The 20,512-nt window shown below is 36.9% G+C and overlaps 2 protein-coding genes across 3 annotated transcripts in view; one reads left to right on the top strand and one right to left on the bottom strand.

The window, feature by feature from the left end:
- Positions 1-20,512, bottom strand: part of HERC3 (HECT and RLD domain containing E3 ubiquitin protein ligase 3) — a 135,787-nt gene that overhangs the window by 17,583 nt on the left and 97,692 nt on the right. For both annotated transcript variants that reach the window (XM_081303808.1, XM_081303807.1), the window contains 2 exons: positions 17,256-17,322; positions 16,318-16,400 (listed from right to left, as the gene is read on the bottom strand). In XM_081303808.1, coding sequence (XP_081159934.1) covers positions 16,318-16,400; positions 17,256-17,322 — 150 coding nt within the window. The remainder of the gene's footprint in view (positions 1-16,317; positions 16,401-17,255; positions 17,323-20,512) is intronic.
- NAP1L5 (nucleosome assembly protein 1 like 5) lies at positions 2,200-4,300 on the top strand. Its single transcript, XM_081303809.1, has one exon. It carries the CDS (start codon positions 2,254-2,256, stop codon positions 3,019-3,021), a length of 768 nt encoding a protein of 255 aa, XP_081159935.1. The 5' UTR covers positions 2,200-2,253; the 3' UTR covers positions 3,022-4,300.

Here is a 20,512-nt window from a genome sequence, read left to right on the forward strand (position 1 = left end):
CTTTATTTTTTAAAAAAATATTTATTTTTTAGTTGTACACAATATCTTTATTTTGTTTATTTATTTTTATGTGGTGCTGAGGATGGAACCCAGGGCCTCACAAGGCTAGGCAAGCACTCTACCACTAAGCCACAATCCCAGCCCCACTGTCCTCTATCTTAATAACAATAAATCTTGCTTACATAGCTACATTTGTGAAAGCATACTCCAAAAGGGTGAATTTTACTGCATGTAAATTATACCTCAATAAAATAGACTTTTAAACAACAGCCTGGCTTAACATCAAGTTTTAAAGTCTGCTGAGAAGGAAATATCTAAAACAAGTTAAGTTAGTCAACAGATTTGATTAAAATTGTTTTTTGGTTTGTTTAAGTCTGTCACAATTTCCATACAACAAGAATCAGAAGGCCTACTTCCTACCCATTTCTGTCAAGTGATAAATGCATTAAGAGAATATTTTGTGTTTCTGATTCTAAGCTTGATATCTACAAAAGGAGAAAAATCACTCCTATTCTCAAGATGGCTGCAGCCATCAAAGATGATAAATACAATACTCGCAGAGAGACAGAATACATACAGCGTCAGCTAACCAAATGTAAATGCATGAATACATCAAATTCCGTCAAGGCTAAGGCTGAAATTTCAGCCTTAACAATAAAATTCTGTTATAAATGGTAACAGGGAAGGGAGAAAGCAAATTTTCTGGAACAGAATTAAGAAAGTAAAATAAGGGCTAAGGGTTTAGCTCAGTGGCAGAAGCACAACTAATACTGGTAAAACCATGGGCTCAATCCCTGGCACCAAAAAGAGAAGGAAAAAAAAAAATAGCACAGCTAGTGGGAATCACAAGTACATTAAACAGCTAGGATATTGACTAATGGGAATAACATTGGCCTTTATAAATGTTTACTTTGGAATATGGCACAAAAAATGTCCATTTCTGAAAGATTATTATACATGTCATTTTCTGCATGTTAATGCAATCATTTTGTAAAACATTATCAGGTGCTTGCTCCATATCACCACCAAATGATTTACATATTAACTAATTTAATAGTCACAAGAATCAAAAGATGGAAAGCGATTTTCAAAATTCACTGCTTAAAGCTTTAGCAAGTCCAAAAAGCACTTAAATCAGCAATGAAAGCATTCCTAAGGAATCATGTACAACCACAAGAATGGGATCCTAATTAGAATACGTTATATTCCATGTGTGTATGTCAAAATATACTCTACTGTCATGTATATCTAAAAAGAAACAAATTTTTAAAAATTTAAAAAAAAGAATGCTTGGAAGGATCCTTTGCTTACTATGCCTAAATTTTGTGTGCTAATCCTTATTCAAGAAGCTCTGGTTTGGGTTATAAATATAACAGGGTAAGAAATTAAAATGCTACTCACTCTGCTGTCAGAGAACAAGAGTTTGCTGTTTAAGATCTTTCAAATGCTCTCAGATACGAACCACCAGCAAGACCCACAGAGCAGTGCTGAACTGTGTTATGTCTTGGGGACAATGACTGTGTGTGTGTGTACACACAGGTACAGCAGTATTAAACACATAAATCAAGAGAGAGAAGAGGAGGTCCTCTTCCTGCGCCCCATGCTTTAGAGAGTCTTATTTTTCTTTGGCTCTCCTCCAGTTTTATTCCTCCCCATAGGCCATAGTGTGGAACTTTCTAGAACATCCACCAAGATACCGGAAGCTCTGAGATTTCCACCCAAACAGTTCCAAAACCGCTTCCAAAATCCATCCCATGACTACCTTGTCACAAGGATAAATGCTACCAGATGTGAGAGATGGGGAGGCAGCTAGATGGAGAGACAGCTAGATGGAGAGATATAGTCCATACACATACCACACGTAGAAGGGAGCTGGCTCTCCCATGCTTTCCACTTTCCAGAAATGAATTCAGAGGATTTAGGGCGTGATCAAGGCAGCCTCAGGAAGAACTGGGCATATACTCACTACCAAGACAGAGCAACACCAGTAATGGGGAGATGCAAAAGCTGACAGGTGTACTGGCAGATAGATGTACCCAAGAGCCTAGATAGGGAAAAAGAAGTGCGCCAAAACCAGGATGCGGCAATACGCAGTTCCTGGAAAAAGTGTCTCAGGCATCCGCTGGCCTTTGCAGTCCAGCTCTGCAGAGAGTAGGGGGCAGGGATCTGCGTAACTGGGAGCTGGGTGTCCAATAGGAGGGTTTTGAAGGCCGAGGAGATGGTAGGGTAGCAACAGGAGGAATCTGGTGCAGTATGAGCGCACAACCATCAGCTGATAGCGAGGAACCAGTCAAGTGCCGCGATTTAAAAGGGCGGGGCTGCAGCCGACGTCACCACCGCGGCACTCGTCACCCGCGCTTGCCGCATCCCATCCACAAGATCTCTCTGGACCAGCTCGGGTGCACACGCGTCTCTGCGGGAGCCAGCCTAGACCTCTGCGGCAACTCCTGTATCATGGCCGACTCGGAGAACCAGGGACCTGCGGAGCCTAGCCAGGCGGCAGCGGCGGCAGCAGCGGCGGCAGCTGAGGCAACTGAGGAGGTAATGGCGGAAGGCGGTGCGCAGGGTGGAGATTCTGACAGCGCCGCTGGCCACAGTGACAGCGCGGCTGCTCAGATGGCTGAGGAGCCCCAGACCCCCGCAGAGAATGCTCCAAAGCCTAAAAATGACTTTATTGAGAGCCTGCCTAATTCGGTGAAATGCCGCGTCCTGGCGCTCAAAAAGCTGCAGAAGCGATGCGATAAGATTGAGGCCAAATTTGATAAGGAATTTCAGGCTCTGGAGAAAAAGTATAATGACATCTATAAGCCCCTACTCGCCAAGATCCAGGAGCTCACCGGAGAAATGGAGGGCTGTGCATGGACCCTGGAGGGGGAGGAAGAGGAGGAGGAGGAATACGAGGAAGAGGAGGAGGAGGGCGAAGAGGAGGAGGAGGAGGAGGCTGCGGCAGCCGCGGGGGCGGCCGCGCGGGTGAGAGATGACAGTCACTATGCCGAGATGCCCGATGACGCCAAGAAATAAGAGGGGGCAGAGATCACCCGGAGAAAGTCGCCGTAAACGACAACCCATTTTTTTTTCTTTTAAATATTGGAGGACTGTAAAAGGCTCAGGTTTTTGACCAAAAATACAATGTGAATCTATTCTGACATTCCTAAAATAATTTAAATTGAAGCAATTCGATTCTGGTCAGCCCATTTCAAATTTGACTTTCATTTTGAACACAACAAAGGTATCAAAAGATGTCGAAGAATACCAAATTAGGCTTAAAATGGTTTTTTCATGATCTGTGAGGACTGGGATTCAGGCTGCAATGGGTGTCAGCAGATGTAAAAGAAAGTACGTCACTTTGAAATCCGTTCATAACGCGACCATTACCCTACCCATGGAACAACCCAAGCCAAACTGTACTGCATTCTCCATGCTAATTCTTCTTTAGTCCTTACATTTCCCAATGCAGAGAAAGCGAACGCAAGAAAGACGTCATCTTTTAAGACTTTGCTTTTGCAACCCCGACATCAGCTTTACCACGTCAGAGGAGAGACGGTGAGAGACTGTGTGGAGGAAGCCTGCGATGGAGATCATGAGACTATTGCTAATGAGGCCAGGAAAACTGCCGTTTCAATTTCTGAAAAATGTTCTGAATATTTGAATCTAGAGCAAAACATGGTTTCAAGAAGGAGAGTGTATAACATGTATAATATTGTCAACATACGTATTCATTAGTTACAGTTTCATGTTTAAGTGTTTTCTTGGTAGTGTCTTTACAAAGGCGTAAAAATTACCCTAAATGTTTTAAGTCACTTTACCTAGAATTGTAGAAATATTAATTTACTTGAAGAGATGTAGAATGTAGCAAATTCTGTAAAGCATGTGTACCCAGTGTTATGTAGTTTGATCCTTGTGAAGTCTTTGTCATGTAGCTTTTAGGGTGTAGCTGTGAAAATCATCAGAACTCCTCACTGAAGCTAATGTTTGGGAAAAAAATATATACTTGAAGAACCAATCCAAGTGTGTGCCCCCATCCCCAGCTCAGAAGTAGAAAGGGTTTAAGTTTGCTTGTATTAGCTGTGCCTTCATTATTTTGCTATTTAAATGTGACATATTAAATATAAAATGGTGCATAATCAAATTTTACTGCTTGAGGATAGACTGGCATACAGAAAGGATTTTGAGGAAAGAACACATTTAATGTAAAGACTCTCAGCTTCTTTGTGGGTTTTGAATTATGTGTCAGTCAGTGATCTACAAAAAACCATAAGCATAAAGTTGTTTACCACTGTGGTGTTAATAAAACAGTATTTTCAAAAAAAAAAAAAAAGGACTTGGTATTCTTACTGCGTATATTCTCATCTATAAAAGGGAATGGTCCCTTATGAGTTAATACACATTAACCCTATAGAACAGTAAGTGCTGGATAATTTTCAGCTATTATCAATATGGTTACAGAAAAATTTAACCCTCCCATTACAAAAGGGGATAACACAGCCATCATTATATCCCTACTTATTATTTATTATCAGAAAAGAATTTGCCATTTAATTCAGAAATACAGAAAATTCAATAAACTTGATTTCTTCAACATAAAATCAGGTTTTGATTTCCTCTAAGAATAAAAGACTTTAACATGACATTATGAATATACAAAAATGGTTATCTTCAACTTTATGTTTGGACATTCCGAATAAAGAAAAAAACAAAACAAAAAACTAGGCTCCAAAAAAATTTTTAAAAATCAGATGCCAATCTCTTCCATTTCTTAAGGGTTAAAATTACGCAGAAGCAAAAGCTGACTGTTTTTGTAGGAAATGGAAGGCAGCTCTGACCTGTTGCTAATGACAACAGTGAATACAAACACCTAGGGTAATGTTAATCTTCCCGATAGCCAGAAATTAAAAATTTCCTTTTAATTTAAAAGAAAATTAAAATAACATAAGTCATGATTATCTTAAATCATGATTATTTTAACAAAGCAAAGAAAAAACTAATAAAATATTCATTTCTTATCTCTAGAAATGAGAGATTCTCATTTAATATTTTTATAGATCCAGTAAAAAGCAAAATTGATTAAAATACTAATAAAGGATCTACTTACTAGGGGAAAAAAACTTGGCAGACATATGATTATTTGTATAAAGAAAACCCATTCAGCTGAAAAACAGATAAAACATTATTGAAATACTAATAATGGGAAAAAAATTTTGCAGGCATATGATTATTTATATAAAGAAAACCCAGAGAATCAGCTGAAAAACTATTAGATAATCGTCTGATAACTGATCTGGCTATCAGATAACAAAGAAAAATTTTTACTAAAAATAATCAAAATATATGGAAAAGGATTTCACAGTAGAAATAGCAAGACAAAAAATATTTATATCAACTTCTGATAAAAAATTATATATAACCTATGTGAAAAGAATAAACATTGGCCTTCACAAATGTAACATAGGCCTTTGAATTGTAAGATAGAAATAAAATATATATGTTAGTTCTTCTCAAATTAACCTTTAATTTGTCACAATCCATCAAAACTCAAACTTGATGTGGAACTTATTAACATATACCCTTCATGCTTACTCATTAGAATAGCTAAGAAAACTTAGTAATATAGACTTTAATGGACAAAAAAATTTTAATTGAAGAAAATATACAAAATATTTATCAATTACTGGACATGTAAATTCTAAGTGTGGCATAAAACCAAAAGGACAACACAGAAATTAGGAAATTATAAAAAATTATACATATACTCAACATTTTCAAATGCAAATAACAAACTGGGAATAAAATCTATAATTATATTCAATGTGATTTATATTCAAATCTATAATTATATTTCAATGGGCTCAAAAAGAGCTATAGTCAATGTAATAGTTCATATGAACCATATGAAAATCAGGTGTTTTATAAAAATATATAAAGGATATAAGTAGGTTACTTTAAAAGGAGGAAATAAGATACTGAAATGGAAAGATGCATTCCTATATGGCGGCAGCACTAGGAGAAACAGGGCTCTAGCAAGCTCTTGAGACACAAGTTCCCCAGGGTGTGCTCTGATCAGCAGTCTTTCTTTTATAAGGCTTTAGCTCTTGGGTTTTCACTCCTTCAAGGATACGGGGATGTTTATGATGCAGTTCTTAATGCATAATGTTTCCACCATTTCCTAACTCGGCTGATCCTGGAGTACTTATTTGATAGTTTGTCAGTCAGTCATAAAACCTGCAAGTTAACAGCTAGCAAGATAACCCTCCCTTCAAAGCCAATCAAATACTATCAATCAATAAACCATTTTTAACCCATTTTAGGCCAAACTTAGTCAACAAAACACAAAACAGCAGAAAGAAGGGCAGCATGCATTACATGTAAAACTGCAGCACTCGGATGCTTACTGTGGAAGCAGGGCACAGCAGCTCTCTCTGCTTGCAAGTTTCATACACAGATACATCTGCATTGGACACACACGACACAAATGCTTTTTTTCTTTTTTCTTCTTTTATTAAGGTGAAATCCACTTAATATAAAATTAGCCATTTTAAAGAAAAAATTCAGGGGCATTTTGCACATTGAATGATGTTGCATGGATACCACCTCTTATTTGTTTAAAAAAATATTTTAGAAATAGACATAGCAGAAAAAGGGATCAATGTTGTGCAGAATATGTAAAGTATCCTATGTATAAAAAAAATTAATGAAATTGAATTTATCTATTTTTTGGTAAAAAAAGAATACCACAATATAAGGTTTTAGTGACATGGATATTTTCATACACTGATGATGTATAAAAAGGTACAATTCATTAGCAAAATCAATTTAGCAAAAATATCTGTCAACACATTCAAAATGCTATACATTTTATTTCATCCTTGGAATCTTCTTAAAAAAATTTTTTTAAAGCAAAAAAAAAAAAAAAAAAAGAACACCTTTACACATAAAAGAGAAAAAAGGGAAATAAAAAAAAACATACAAGCCAAATATCCAAATACAATAACACATTAACACAGCAGACTGTACAACTATTATTAAGATGTCCATAAATATTTTGTAACATTTTAATACTATATAAGCACTGTCCCTATACCTGTTTAAAAATTCAGACATTCAATTTCATACACATACAGTATGTTTTAACTAAGCCAACCTTGTTTTCAAAACATTACATAGCCTACTTGGTAAAACAGCAAATTCTTTACAATAATTTTTCTTCCCGGGGGAGAAGGATACAGGAACTCTGGAGCCCCAGCCTCAGGCTCTCAGTGGTAGTACACCGCTGCTCATGGAGCACTAAGCTGAACAGCTGGTTTTGAATCCTGGACTTCCCACTGTGTAACCCTGACCAAGTAACCTATGCCTCTTTGTGCCTCAGTTTCCTCATCTGTGAAGTGGGGAGGCTTACCTGTTAAACACTTAGAATAGTGCCTGACACATGGTAAGCACTAAGGAAGTGTTCCTGGCATCTTAATTATCTGCTATTCCTGTAACAATCCAGTACAAATGTTAATGCAGACTTTAAAGACTGCACCTTTCATATACTATTCATGAGAGGTTAACTGAAGTTAACCAGAATTCTAACCTCAATACATTTTAAAAAAATATTTTTAGTTATAGATGGACACAATAACTTTATTTTATTCATTTATTTTTATGGGGTGCTGATGATCGAACCTAGCGCCTCACACAGGCTAGGCAAGTGCTCCACCCCTGAGCTACAGCCCCAGATCTTAAGGAGAAACAAGTGTTTGTCATGCGTTAAGTTTTATTCACAGGTACCCTTTGGAGCATTTACCTTACTAAGTCTAGCATTTCTCAGTGTTTAGTCCTTTTACTGTTTATTGTCACTCTTCCCCCATTTCCCTCATACAGGGGAACATACAGAAGGACAGCAATTGTGATTAATTTAATCATATCAAATCAAAGTAAATTTGGGGGGATCTATAACAATATGTGAGTGGTAATAACACCAATATAGCATATTTTTTTAACTAGTGGTAATAACACCAATATAGCATATGATAAATACTTAAACATGAGTAGTCATGTGATATAGTATTATCTAGATGTGACGACAGCGGTGGCAAGATTTAGCTATGATGCAGATACCAGCATCAACCACAGATATTCCTTTACCTGGCTGTCTATAACTTATTTGACTGTGTAGTTCTTGTCCAAGGATAGAAAGCAATTTTAAGACCAAATAGAATGAAATAAATTATGGATCCACAATTGGTATTCCTCTGGCATTGCCCTCCAAGGCAGCCATGACAGCAAATATCTTACTGTTAATGAAAACAGCTTCAATGTCAATAGTATCGGTGTACCCAGATGCCTAAATTAAAAATCCAACAGATATTATTCCTATAGTTTTTTCATTTCTTATCTTATTCATATCATACAGGACCCCTGGTGACAAGATTATGGCATATAGCAAGCAAAGGAATGCAGCTATAACGATTAATCTTTTATCACTTCATAAACCTTCTTACCAGGATCTCAAGGTACTTTGCTGATGTGTTTTGTGCAGCTTAAAATGAAATGAGGATAAAAATCAAATGTCTTTTCTTCTGGCTGCCACTAATGAAAACAGCTGAATTAGGTAGTGTGGCAGTAACCATATTAGATTCTTGGAAGCTGCTCAACAGTATTATGGGCTGAATGTTTGTGGCCTCCACTCCCAAATTCATATGTTGAAACACTGCCTTCCAAAGAGATGGTAGTAAGAAAGTGGAACCTATGGAAGGTAATGTGGACCAGATAAAGTCATGAGGGTGAGCCCTCCTGAAGGGGACTGTTTATAGGAGCCATGAGAGCTTGTGTTCCCTCACTGCCCTCCACCATTCAAGAATATAAGTAGTTGGCCTTCGAAGAGGACCCTCACTAGAATGTAACCAATGTTGACACCATGATTTTTGGACTTTCAGCCTCCAAAACCATGAGAAACACATTTCTGTTGTTTATAAACTACCCCATCTATGGTACTTTGTTACAGCAATCTGGACTACGATAAACAGATTACTGAAAGCAACAGGATCTGTCACCAAGTGACACAGGAACAAGTAAACAGTGACTAACACAGTATGGATGAGCTCATTGTGTGCTTAGTGAGTGCTAGTGACCCTGAAAAGCCAGAACTTAAATTTCTACCTAACACAGAAGTCGTTACATATGTTAATCTCAAATATAGTGTATCAGGAATCCCTATTTTGCTTGGCAATATGTAACATAACCACATATTTTATTGTACAAAGACTTTTAAAACTTTCGAAAACTATTACTTAGTAAGTCAGTAACAAAAAAATATGGAGTTTTCTAATACAAGATAAATAATATGGGCTCCTTTTTGTGATCTTATATATATTTTGGTTTTGGCTCATAGTCACTGTATAGTGCTCATAGCCCTAGATATTTTCTAAATAACTAGTATAATAAGATTAAAAGATTTTTTCTTTTTTGTCCTTGGTTCTGCCACAGCTTCAGAATAGTTTTAGAGAAAAAAGGTTAAAGACCACAATGTTATAGTGCTTTAGTCTGTAGAAGCAAGCCTTAGAACAAAAAAAAAAATCTCTCTCTGGCCTTCCCCTACACCCCCCCCTCCTTTTAATGGACACAAAAATAAATTTTATTTATTTATTTTTATGTGGTGCTGAGGATTGAACCCAGTGCCTCACAAGTGCAAGGCAAGCACTCTACCGCTGAGCCACAGTCACAGTCCCTCCCCTGCCCTTTTTCCATCTAAGGAATTATTTCTGTCTCCCAAGGCAGGTTCATACAAAGAAAGAAACAAACATGGCCATGATGCGCAAATTTATAATCACAGTGCTAAAGTAAGAAGATCGCTCGAGTTCAAGAGTTGAGACCACCGTGACAACATAGGGAGACCCTGCCTCAAAAACAAAAAAAGGAAGAAAAAATTCTCTGACTCATCTAATAGTAAACCATAAGACCCTGATTCCAGAAAGGGTCCTACCCCATTCCTGGAAGAAGGGAATATTGCTCAGACAGGCAAGAAGATGGGCCTTGCTGGATTTCCCTACTCAGTCTCTTGGCATGAAATCATACCCTTTTTATCCAATCACATTTCTACGTGGTTGACCATGCTTCAGTCATGCTTATATAATGAAGTCTTAGGGCTAGGGTTGTGGCTCAGCAGAAGAGTGCTCGCCTAGCATATGCAAGGCACTAGGTTCAGTCCTCAGCACCATATAAAAATAAATAAAATAAATGAAGTCTCCATCAAAACTCAAAAGGACAGGGTTCAGAGAACTTCTGGACAGTTGAACACATGGGAGCTCCACACTGTGTCTCACACCTCATCCTATGCATCTCTTCATTTATATCCCTTCTAACATCCTTTATAATAAATCAGTAAATGTGCATATGTGTTTCTCTGAGTTCTATGACTTGCTCAAGTAAATTAATCGAACCCAAGTAGGAGGTTGTAGGAACCTTGACTTATAAGCTAGTCAGTCAGGGGTACAAGTAAAACAATCTGGGGCTTGCAACTGGCACCTGACAGAGAAGCCCCCCAACTTGTGGGATCTGACACTCTCTCCTTGGATTACAGAGTGCTCAGCTGGTATCTGCTGCAGAATTCATTGCTTGCTTGCTTGCTTACTAATGGGACAAAAACCCCACACCTTTTGGGGTCACATAAGTAATCTGTGTTGTGAGAGTACAAGAGGTTAAACTGAGCTTATTTTTCTTTCTGTTGCCTTAAAAGTACTTTTTGATTTATGTATAATTTTTAAATTAAAATATGTATTATTTATGTATTATCATTAAAAAACATATGTGTTAGCAGAACATCTTTATCATAGATGCTCTGTAAGAGCAGTTCTAAAGTCATACAACTGAAAAGGGATAGAAAAGAAAATCAGCATGCCTTTTAAATAAATAACATGCTGGGCCAGTGATCATTAATTCCATTGAATTTAAAACAAAACAAAAAAAAATTGCCTAGCATGTGCAAACCCCTGGGTTCAACCCCCAGCACCAAATAATAATAAAAAAAAAATTAAATTCTCAGAGTCAGTGAAAGCAGAGTTGAGCAATGTCCGTGACCACACTTAGGCCAGCAATAGTGGAGATTGAAAAAAAGATCCATGAACAAGGTTTTATAGTGTAACACCTAAACTTAGCAAATAATGGTGGCTTCTTATTATCTGCTGACTGAAGTCTCATTCTAATCCTGCAGCTAAGCCAATGTCAGTTGTTCAAATAAAGCTTTTGCCAGTAAAGTTCCTGCCCAACACCCATCTCTAACTTACTGTTCTCTGCCTAAAATAGCAACCCAGATTTATGCATCACTTTACAAAGCTTTCATTTTTATGTCCATTTCTCTACTTTCTAGCATTCAAATCTTAGTAGGCTTCTAAACCTAGCTCTATCCACAATCTGTTCTCCTAGTTGCATCTGTTCAAGTTGAATTCTCTGAACGCCTTCAGATTTGACCACTCAATTTAGTCTTCATGTTCCATTTATGGTTGCATGAAACGAGATTATCACCCTAAATAAACTGTTATATTTCAGTATTCCTGCATAGTTTGTCTTCCAACTGTTGAGTCAATTCAACTGTTGATTCAAAGAAATGTCTGTTGAATAAGGAGAGAGACACTGAGAGTAACAGGAAGAGAGAGAGAAGCAGAGACAAAGAGGAAAAACTCAGAAAGACAAAACATAGCAAAAATAACAGAGACAAAAGTAAGCTAAGAGAAATAACATGGTAAAGATACAAACAGGAATTATACGACCCAAGAAATATCTCAATTACAGACTATGTCACAAATTGCCTATACCTGCACTAGTTCACTCTCTTCCCCACCCAGTGCACTGTCACAGAGCACACTGACTCACCAGAGTAGGAAGACATTCTCAGTGTTCGCTTCTTCAGACTGTTTGCATATCCCATTGTTAGAATCTTTCAAATGATATACATGTTATCTTTTCTAAAAGCTGATGCAAAAGCTAACACATCCTTTGCAAGACTGAGGCTGTAGGCCACACTCTGCTTAATGACAGGGAGATGCTCAACATAATGCACCAGATGGGCTCATTGTTGAGCGAATATCAAAGTATTCTCACACAAGCCAAGACAGTCATTTGACATGACCTCTTGATACAATCAAGAGACATGGTAAACATGAAATGCCTGAAGCTGCTGCAAGTGTAACGTGGCATACTCTTTTACAGTAAACCTTTTTTTTGTAAGTAGGAGCCCGTATAAAATAATGATAAAAATTATAGTAATACACAAACCCGTAACATACTTGTTTATTATTTGCATATTATGTTTCATATGTAATTGTATATGGCTGGCAGCAGCACAGCAAGCTTCTCATACACGGCATCTCCACAAATGTGTGAGTAATGTGCTGTACTATGACATTATGACAGCTGCAATATCACAAGATAATAGAAATCTGTCAGTCTATTATAATCTTTTGGGATCACCACAGTATATTCAATCAGTCATTGAAATAAATGTCATTATGTGGCACACGACTACATATCTACATATGTACCTGGTACATATGCTATAATGCAATCACCAAAATTAGGAAAAGAAATAATCTAAACCAACATAGCCATTTCATAAATCCGCCATATATCTTCTCATTCTAAAAACATTTTCAGACTATATGGGATAATGGGCTTGTTCTTATTAAGAAAATAAAGAACTGAAAATAAATTACTTGCTATTCTAAAAACTACCAGTGTTACATATGTAAAGAAAACTGCTTTTAGCTCTAAGAAATTCTTATCAAATAAAGATTTTTTATGGCAAAATCTAATTGAGACAAGACAAGCCTCTACATTAGGGTCTCCAGAACCAACATAATTTCATCATCTGAAGCCATTTTTGTTGGATGTCCGGTAGCTTCTTTACCATCTCACTAAACTGGTACAATTGCTCACACTCCACCCCCCCACCCCACCACAAAGCCAAGGCTTCCTGGATAGTCTAGAAGGTTTACAGGACAAAAATGGTTACTAAAGTTACATTAGGTCATACAAGCTGAGTACCCCTAACCTAGAAACCTGAAACCCAAATACTCCAAAATCTGGAACTTTGAGTATAACATGATGTTCAAAAAGTTTCAGATTTTAGATTTGTGGATTAGGTAGCTCTGCTGGTAAAGTGCCTGCAAATAGTCTAAAATCTGAAAACTTAGAAATCTGAAATTCTGATCTGAAGCATTTCAGGTACAGGATAGTGAATCTGCACTAGCTTCTAGTTATTTTTAATACTGTCAAAGGATGAAAGAAGTCTACCCATTCTTCTATCATTTCTATTTTCAAAAGGAAAGAGTTATAGAAGGAAACCAAGACTCAAGAGTAAATATGGATACAGTGAATATTACAGGATTTCTAATTATATCCTTGCAATTATTTAGAGTAAGATGCCAACTAAAGATCAGTGTTAGAAATTAAAAAAAATAGAGACTGGGGCCGTAGCTCAGGGTAGAGCACCTGCCTCGCATGTGTAAGGCCCTAGGTTCGATCCTCAGCACCGCATAAAGACAAATAAATAAAGATATTTAAAAAAAAAAAAGAAATTAAAAAAATAATTCCCTAACATGCTTACAAATAGAACCCAGTTTCTGTACTTGCATCACAGTTTAAATGATCTTTTGCTTTCCCCTGTAAAGGCTTCCTCACTCATAGCCCTTCCTGTTGGAGACTGACATTCTTTCATACACCCATCCTCCCCCACATGCTTTTTTTCTAAGCCAGGAAGTGTTACCTCAGCCCTGTATGCCTATAATGCTCAAATTCTCAACTAAAGGGTCTGCATTTTATTCTAATTGTACAGCTCATTTGAGAATGCACATTTTCTTTGTCCTTGTTTTTTATTTATTTTGCTTCATGGTTTCTTTTTTCTTTAATTTTTTTAATACCTTGATCTTCTTTCTTTCTTTATTTATTATGTGGTGGTGACGATTGAACCCAGGGCCTTGCCTGTGTCAGGCAAGCACTCTACCACTGAGCCACAACCCCAGCCCTTCATGGCCTCTTTCTTTGTGGTTCTCATTGTAAATGACCTCAAATTCACTGGTGATTGGGAATGGCGTAAGTAACTAAACAAAATAATCATATAAGACTTCTTTCTTAAAATACATATATGCTTTCAGTTTTAAGTATAATCACCTTGGTATCAAGCCGATATATCAAAAGCAACATTCTAAATGGAATTTTTCCCCCCTCAAACCTGCTTTACAGTCTGTTCCCTATTAGTAAGTTGTCCAAATTAGAAACCTCGTAATTGTTATCAAAACACGCCTCATTTGTACAATCAATGTATAATCAGACACTTGCCTGTTGATTATATATCCAACTTCATATTCCTACTATGTCCATTCTTTACCTCAGTTACCTTAAGAGCCTCCTATGGGCTTCCATGCACATGGTCTATCTCCATATAGCTAAAGTTATTTTTCTATGTCCATATGGCCACTAAAGTTATCTTTCTAAAACTTATATAAACCCAATCCAGACCCATCCAACCTCCTGATAACCTTCACTCTGACACTATCACAACCATCATCCATCCAAGTCTTATCCCACACACCACAAGGACTGAACAATCTTTATCATGTGTTGACCTTAAGAGTCCTGACTCATGTTATTCCCTGTGCCTAAAATTATTCCTCACACTTGAATCCTTCGACATCGAGTAAAAACATTATAGCCTCTCACCTTAGTTCCATGGCACTTGACCTATAAATCCTGTCACACATATCATAATCCATCATAATCATTCATGTACATCCACCCTTCCCATCTCATCTTGAGCTTCTCAAGGACAGAAGTTACTCATCTCCAATATTCAGCAACATACCAGGCACACAATAGGCTCTCAAGTGTTTATAAAGTGAATTAATTAAGGTGTATGCAGATAACTGGTTTAATACAAAAGTAAACAAAATTGAGTAACTTATCCCTCTAAGTTATCCCTCTAAAGGGATAACTCAGACTGTGAATCATCCTGAAAATATCAATCCTGAATTTTCATGAGGCAAAAAATAACTAAATTTAAAACCTATATTATACATTCTCCATTAGAAGGATAACAGTAATAAGTAAGTACTTTGTGATATGATAAATACACACTTTGGGTTTTGTTTACAAATTCTAGTTCCTTAAGGCAGATCATAAAAACTCGAATTTTTGCTGCTTTTCTCTGACCTACCTTGTTTGATAGTACACGTTAATATCCCTATGTATAAGGGGTTCTGTTCCTAACTGGGAGGATGGAATGCTGCAGACAGACCAAGAAAAATATGAACAGACAGGCCTTGCTCAGTTTCCTACCCAGTCTATCAGCATTATATATGTGAAGGAGTCTCCAAAAAATCTAAAAGGACAAGGTTCAGAGAGCTTCCAGATAGCTAAAAATGTGGCGCTTACTGGAAGATAACACAGAGAGGGCATGGAAGCTCACTTTTCCCATAACTCACACTATGCATCACCATCCTTTGTAATATTCTTTATAATAAACCAGTAGACATAACTATTTCTCTGAGCTCTATGAGCTGCTTAAATAAATTCATCAAACCCAAGAAGGAGGTTGTGGAACTCTGACTTATAAAGCAGTGAATCAGAAGCACAGATAAAACTACAGGGGGCTTGTGACTGCCTTCTCAAGTGGGGACCAGAGGGCTGCTTTGGGGAATGAGCTCTTAACCTATGGGATCTAACAATATCTCCAGGTAGAAAGTGTCAGAATTCAATTGAAATACAGGACACACAGCTGGTATCTGATGCAGAATTAGCTGCTTGCTAACTGGTAAGGGGAAAAACTCTCATACTTTTTAGGATCACAAAAGTAACTTGTGAAAATATAATGGGATAAAACAGTTTGAGTTGATTTTTTCCTCTATATCCCCAAATTTTTATGACATTTACTTTTTCAACACATTTTTGCATCAAGTACTTTGCTAAATCCTAGAAACCAAGGGATAGATACTGGGAGTTCATTCATTCCAAAATATTTTTCTGTAAACTATCTCGCTTTATTCTCACAACTATTCCATGAGGTAGACAGGACAAATATTATAATTCCCATTTTATAGATGAAAGAGAAAACAGTTCACATGACTTGCTCAGGGTCAAAGTTAATAAGGTTTAGATCTAGAACTAAACAGTCATTCCCTAAATCCAGGTCTGGTGTCTGCTTTGCTATTAAAAATTCACCATAATCTGCAAACTCTTGTTCTATCACCCTTATCTCTTCTGCAAAGGGATTAAAACATAATTTTTAACTAAAAGTCAAACTGCAGAAAAATAAAACAGCCATGTTTTTGGTCTGAGGTCAGGACTAACCTGTTATCCTTGCACACAGTCACTTTGTCTCCCCCAGGTATCAGCTTCTTCTGTTCAATTACTCCATAGCTTTCTCGGCAGATCTACATTCAAGGCACAAAAGACATGCTTCAATTCTGTTTACCTCTTACCTTTCTAGAACCCAAATTACTGAGACACGCCTTCAGAACAACTTTAACTTAGTGGCTATTATCTCAGAAAATTCATAGGAGAGGATTAAGAATACGAGTCAGAAAGTGTCAGCACCTTTAAAAACAATTTTTAAGTTAAAGAGTTGACAATAAATGTAATCTATAAGAAAATGGCATGCACTCTAGAAAAAAAACATTGGCTGTGTCTGAAGTAAAGAGAATTAATGCTTTTATAATTTTCCTAAGTGGACAGATTAACCCTTTATCCAACATACTTACTGAACTCCTATAATACAAGATACTATGAGTAAAATAATTTGATTCAGGGAAATCTAACTTTGTTGTTTAATTTGGAGAGGAACTAATGTTAACTATGACTTTTAAGCATGATGAAAGAGAGACATAATTTTTGTTGTTGTTGTTTTTTGTTTGTACTGGGTGGTTGAACCCAGGGGCACTTAACCACTGAACCACATCTCCAGTCCTTTTAAAAACATTTTTATCTTGAGACAGAATCTTGCTAAATTGCCTAGGGTCCTGCGAAGTTGTTGAGGCTGGCTTTGAACTTGTGATCCTCCTGCCTCAGACTCCTGAGTCACTGGTATTGCAGGCATGTACCACGTCACTAAGCCACATTTGCTAAATACAGGAATTCTTTTTAAATTTTTTTGTAGTTATAGATGAAAAGTATACCTTTATTTTATTTGTTTTTATGTAGGGTTGAAGATTGAACCCAGTGCCTCACATGTGCTAGGCAAGTGCTCTGCCATTGAGCTACAGCCCCAACCCAAGTATAGGAATGCTTACCGTGAAATTGAGGCAGAAAGTTTCCTCAACATCTTCACCAGGGTAATCTAAAAGCTCTTGAAGACTCCTAATCATAGAATAACAAAAGGAAAAGAGGCATATCAGGCATTGTAATAGAGTTTTTAAACTCACTTATATGTCCAGAATGTTTGTGAGGAAAAACTAAGCAAGAACATTCTAGACAGAACATCGAGTTCAGACTAACAGAAAACTATGTACCTATGAATTGAAGACAATTATTCAGATGGATTTTTATATGACATACTTGTGTTCTCTTAACCCTGGTATTGCTTGGAAGTATATACATGAAGATGTGATACTAAATGGTCCTAAAGACTGCCTTCTGCCCATCTGCATTAGTAAAATAATCCAACCTTCATTTAAAAAAAAGCCAGAAATTTACCTCATCCATTTTGGAATATTAATGGTGGCTATGAGCCATAATCTCAAAAGACACAATCCCAAACACTGTAATCTCTAACACTGAAATCCTGAAAGATCAAAATCTCTAATGTCTAAAATTCCAAAAAATATAATTCTGAAAAAAATAATTTTAAAAATTTTAGGGCTGGGGTATAGCTCAGTAGTAAACATGTTTGCCTAGCATATGCACAAGCCCTGGATTTGATCCTCAGCACTGCAGGAAAAAAAAATTAATGAAAGTATTTACACACACATTTTTAAAAAGACAATTTGATTGATTGTGGTGCTGGGGATAGAAACCAGGGCCTCATGGATGCTAGGAAAGTGTTCTACCACTGAACTACAAACTCCAAAATCTAAGATATTTATTTACACTTTTTTGTTTGAGAAACAAAAACAGCACACTTTACGACAGACAAAAAAAATTGGCAATAATGCTCATATTTTTGCAAGCACTCATACTCAAATAAACAAAAAAAATTTGTACAAGTATTATAGTTACAAGAAAACAAAACATTTATAAAGATATAGATAAAAAAATGACGTACATAAACAGATTACTATGATTGGTAATTATGAGCATCCAGCTTTTTAGCTGCAGCCATTTAAACTATGGTAACAGAAAACCTAAGTCTTTTGAGGAGATGGATCAAAAACTACAATGGGTCATCACTGCATTTACAGCAACCCAAAGAACTAAAACCTTGAGAAATTTACAAATGTGGGTGAAAAAAAAGGAGATCTCTTCATTTACTGAGGAAATTTCAAGATTTTTTATGTACATGCAGAATGCTAACACAGTGTCAATATTGTGATAATATACTTTCATGGAGTCCAATTTACCAAAAATTGCATAAAATGAATAGACTCTCGAAGTCTCTGCATGATTTATACATACAGTATTGGAAATTATGCAATGATGAAATATACATAAGCATAGAGAATTGTAAAGAAAATCATGCTGACAACTTAAAATAGTGGGGGGGGGGGGGGTAAAAAAGCCTGAGGGCTGCAGGTATAGGTCCTAGAGTCCTGAGGCCAGTGAGCCTACAGTTCTACTGTTCCATCTCAGAACAGTTGGCTCTCAGTACCTGTTCTCTCCAGGGCCCATCCCTACCAGTGGCTGGCTTGGCCAATGCCCACCCACACTGAGGGCATATCTTTTCCACCTCATCCACTCAGACACACATTAATCTCTGGAAACACCTTCACAGACACACCTTTACCAGGTTCCTAGGCATTCATTATGCCTAATACAAGTAATGTAACTCAATGACAGAATGCTTGCCTAACATGCACAAGGCACCGGATTCAATCTCCAGTAGGAGAGAGAAAGTAAATGCACTAATTATATTCCAGAATCTAGATTTCTACCCATCCCTGTTATATGGCTTTCTTTCTCTCTCTCTCTCTTTTTTTTTTTTTGGGGGGGGGCCTCAACAGGAATTGTGGTTTTCAGGATTTCAATCTTCGAGTACTGACATTTTCAGAATTTTGGACTTTGGGGACTTTACCATTCATATTTATAGTTTTTGGCATTATGGTTGGCACCACTTAATGGCTTATTAATGCAAAAGGCACTATATCATAAAGACACTTTATTATCTGTAACACTAATGAACACTGAAGAAACGTACCTTTTTTTTTTTTTTTTTTTTTTTTTTTTTGGTAGTACTGGGGATTGAACCTAGAGGCATTTTAGAACTAAGCTACATCCCCAGCCCTTTTAATATATTTTTTAAAATTTTGGTTGTAGATGTGTACAATACCTTTATTTGATTTATTTATGTGGTACTGAGGATCAAACACAGTGCCTCATGCATTTGAGACAAGCACTCTACCATTGAGCCACAACCTTAACCCCCTTTTAATTTTTATTTTGAGACAAGGTTTCATTAAGTTGCCCAGGCTGGCCTCAAACTTGCCACCCTCCTGCCTTAGCCTCCTGAATTTCTGGGATTACAGAAGTGTGCTACCATCTCTGGCAAGAAAAAAAAAATGTACTCTTAAAAGAAGAATGTGTTTATATCAATAGTAATCATATCCCAACTCCCAAGGGAATACATTCTTAAAACTAGACCTCATTCACACTTTCTTCTTTAGTGAGCTTCTCTCTTGCAATTCCATCAAGAGTTGCCCAGAATGAAAATTCCTAATGTGGAATTTAAATCTGTTATCAGGTTAACCAGCCAAAATCATTACTTAAAATACATAATTCTCAGCCAATCTGGCAAAGCAAATAGCACACACTTCTGTCATTCTCCAGCCTTCTCTTTTAGTAATCAAAAAATTAACACTGCATGGTTCTTCTCTGCCTTTTTTTTTTTATTCCTTCTAAATTTTCTCTTTCTAAGTGTTCCAACCCCTCCTACCCTTGATGGTTTCTCAGTTCTGGTGTTTGTACCAGAGATGTTAACAGTCTCATTTTTACCTTAAAGACCACCTTCCTTTTGCCATAAAAGATGATGTTCTCTCCCTGCTAAAGCTGTCTTTTTATGTACTTGATCTTATGTTGACTAAAAATCAATATAGAGCTGGGCGTGGTGGCACACACCTGTAAGCCCTGCAGTTTGAAAGACTGAGACAGGAGGATCTGAGTTCAAAGCCAGCCTCAGTAATTTAGCGAGCAATTCAGCAAGACTCTCTAAGCAATTCAGCAAGACTCTCTCCCTAAAAAAAATATTAAAAGGGCTGGGGATGTTGCTCAGTGATTAAGCACCCCTAGGTTCAAAACCTGGTACCAAAAGAATCAATGTAGAGAAACTCAAGAATACAGGGGGCTTTAAGATTCAGAAAGAAAATGACATAAGAGCATGGCCTCACTACTTTGTAAA

Source organism: Spermophilus citellus (genome assembly GCF_964194105.1).
Source record: "Spermophilus citellus genome assembly, chromosome: 8".
In the NCBI taxonomy this organism is placed as follows: domain Eukaryota; kingdom Metazoa; phylum Chordata; class Mammalia; order Rodentia; family Sciuridae; genus Spermophilus; species Spermophilus citellus.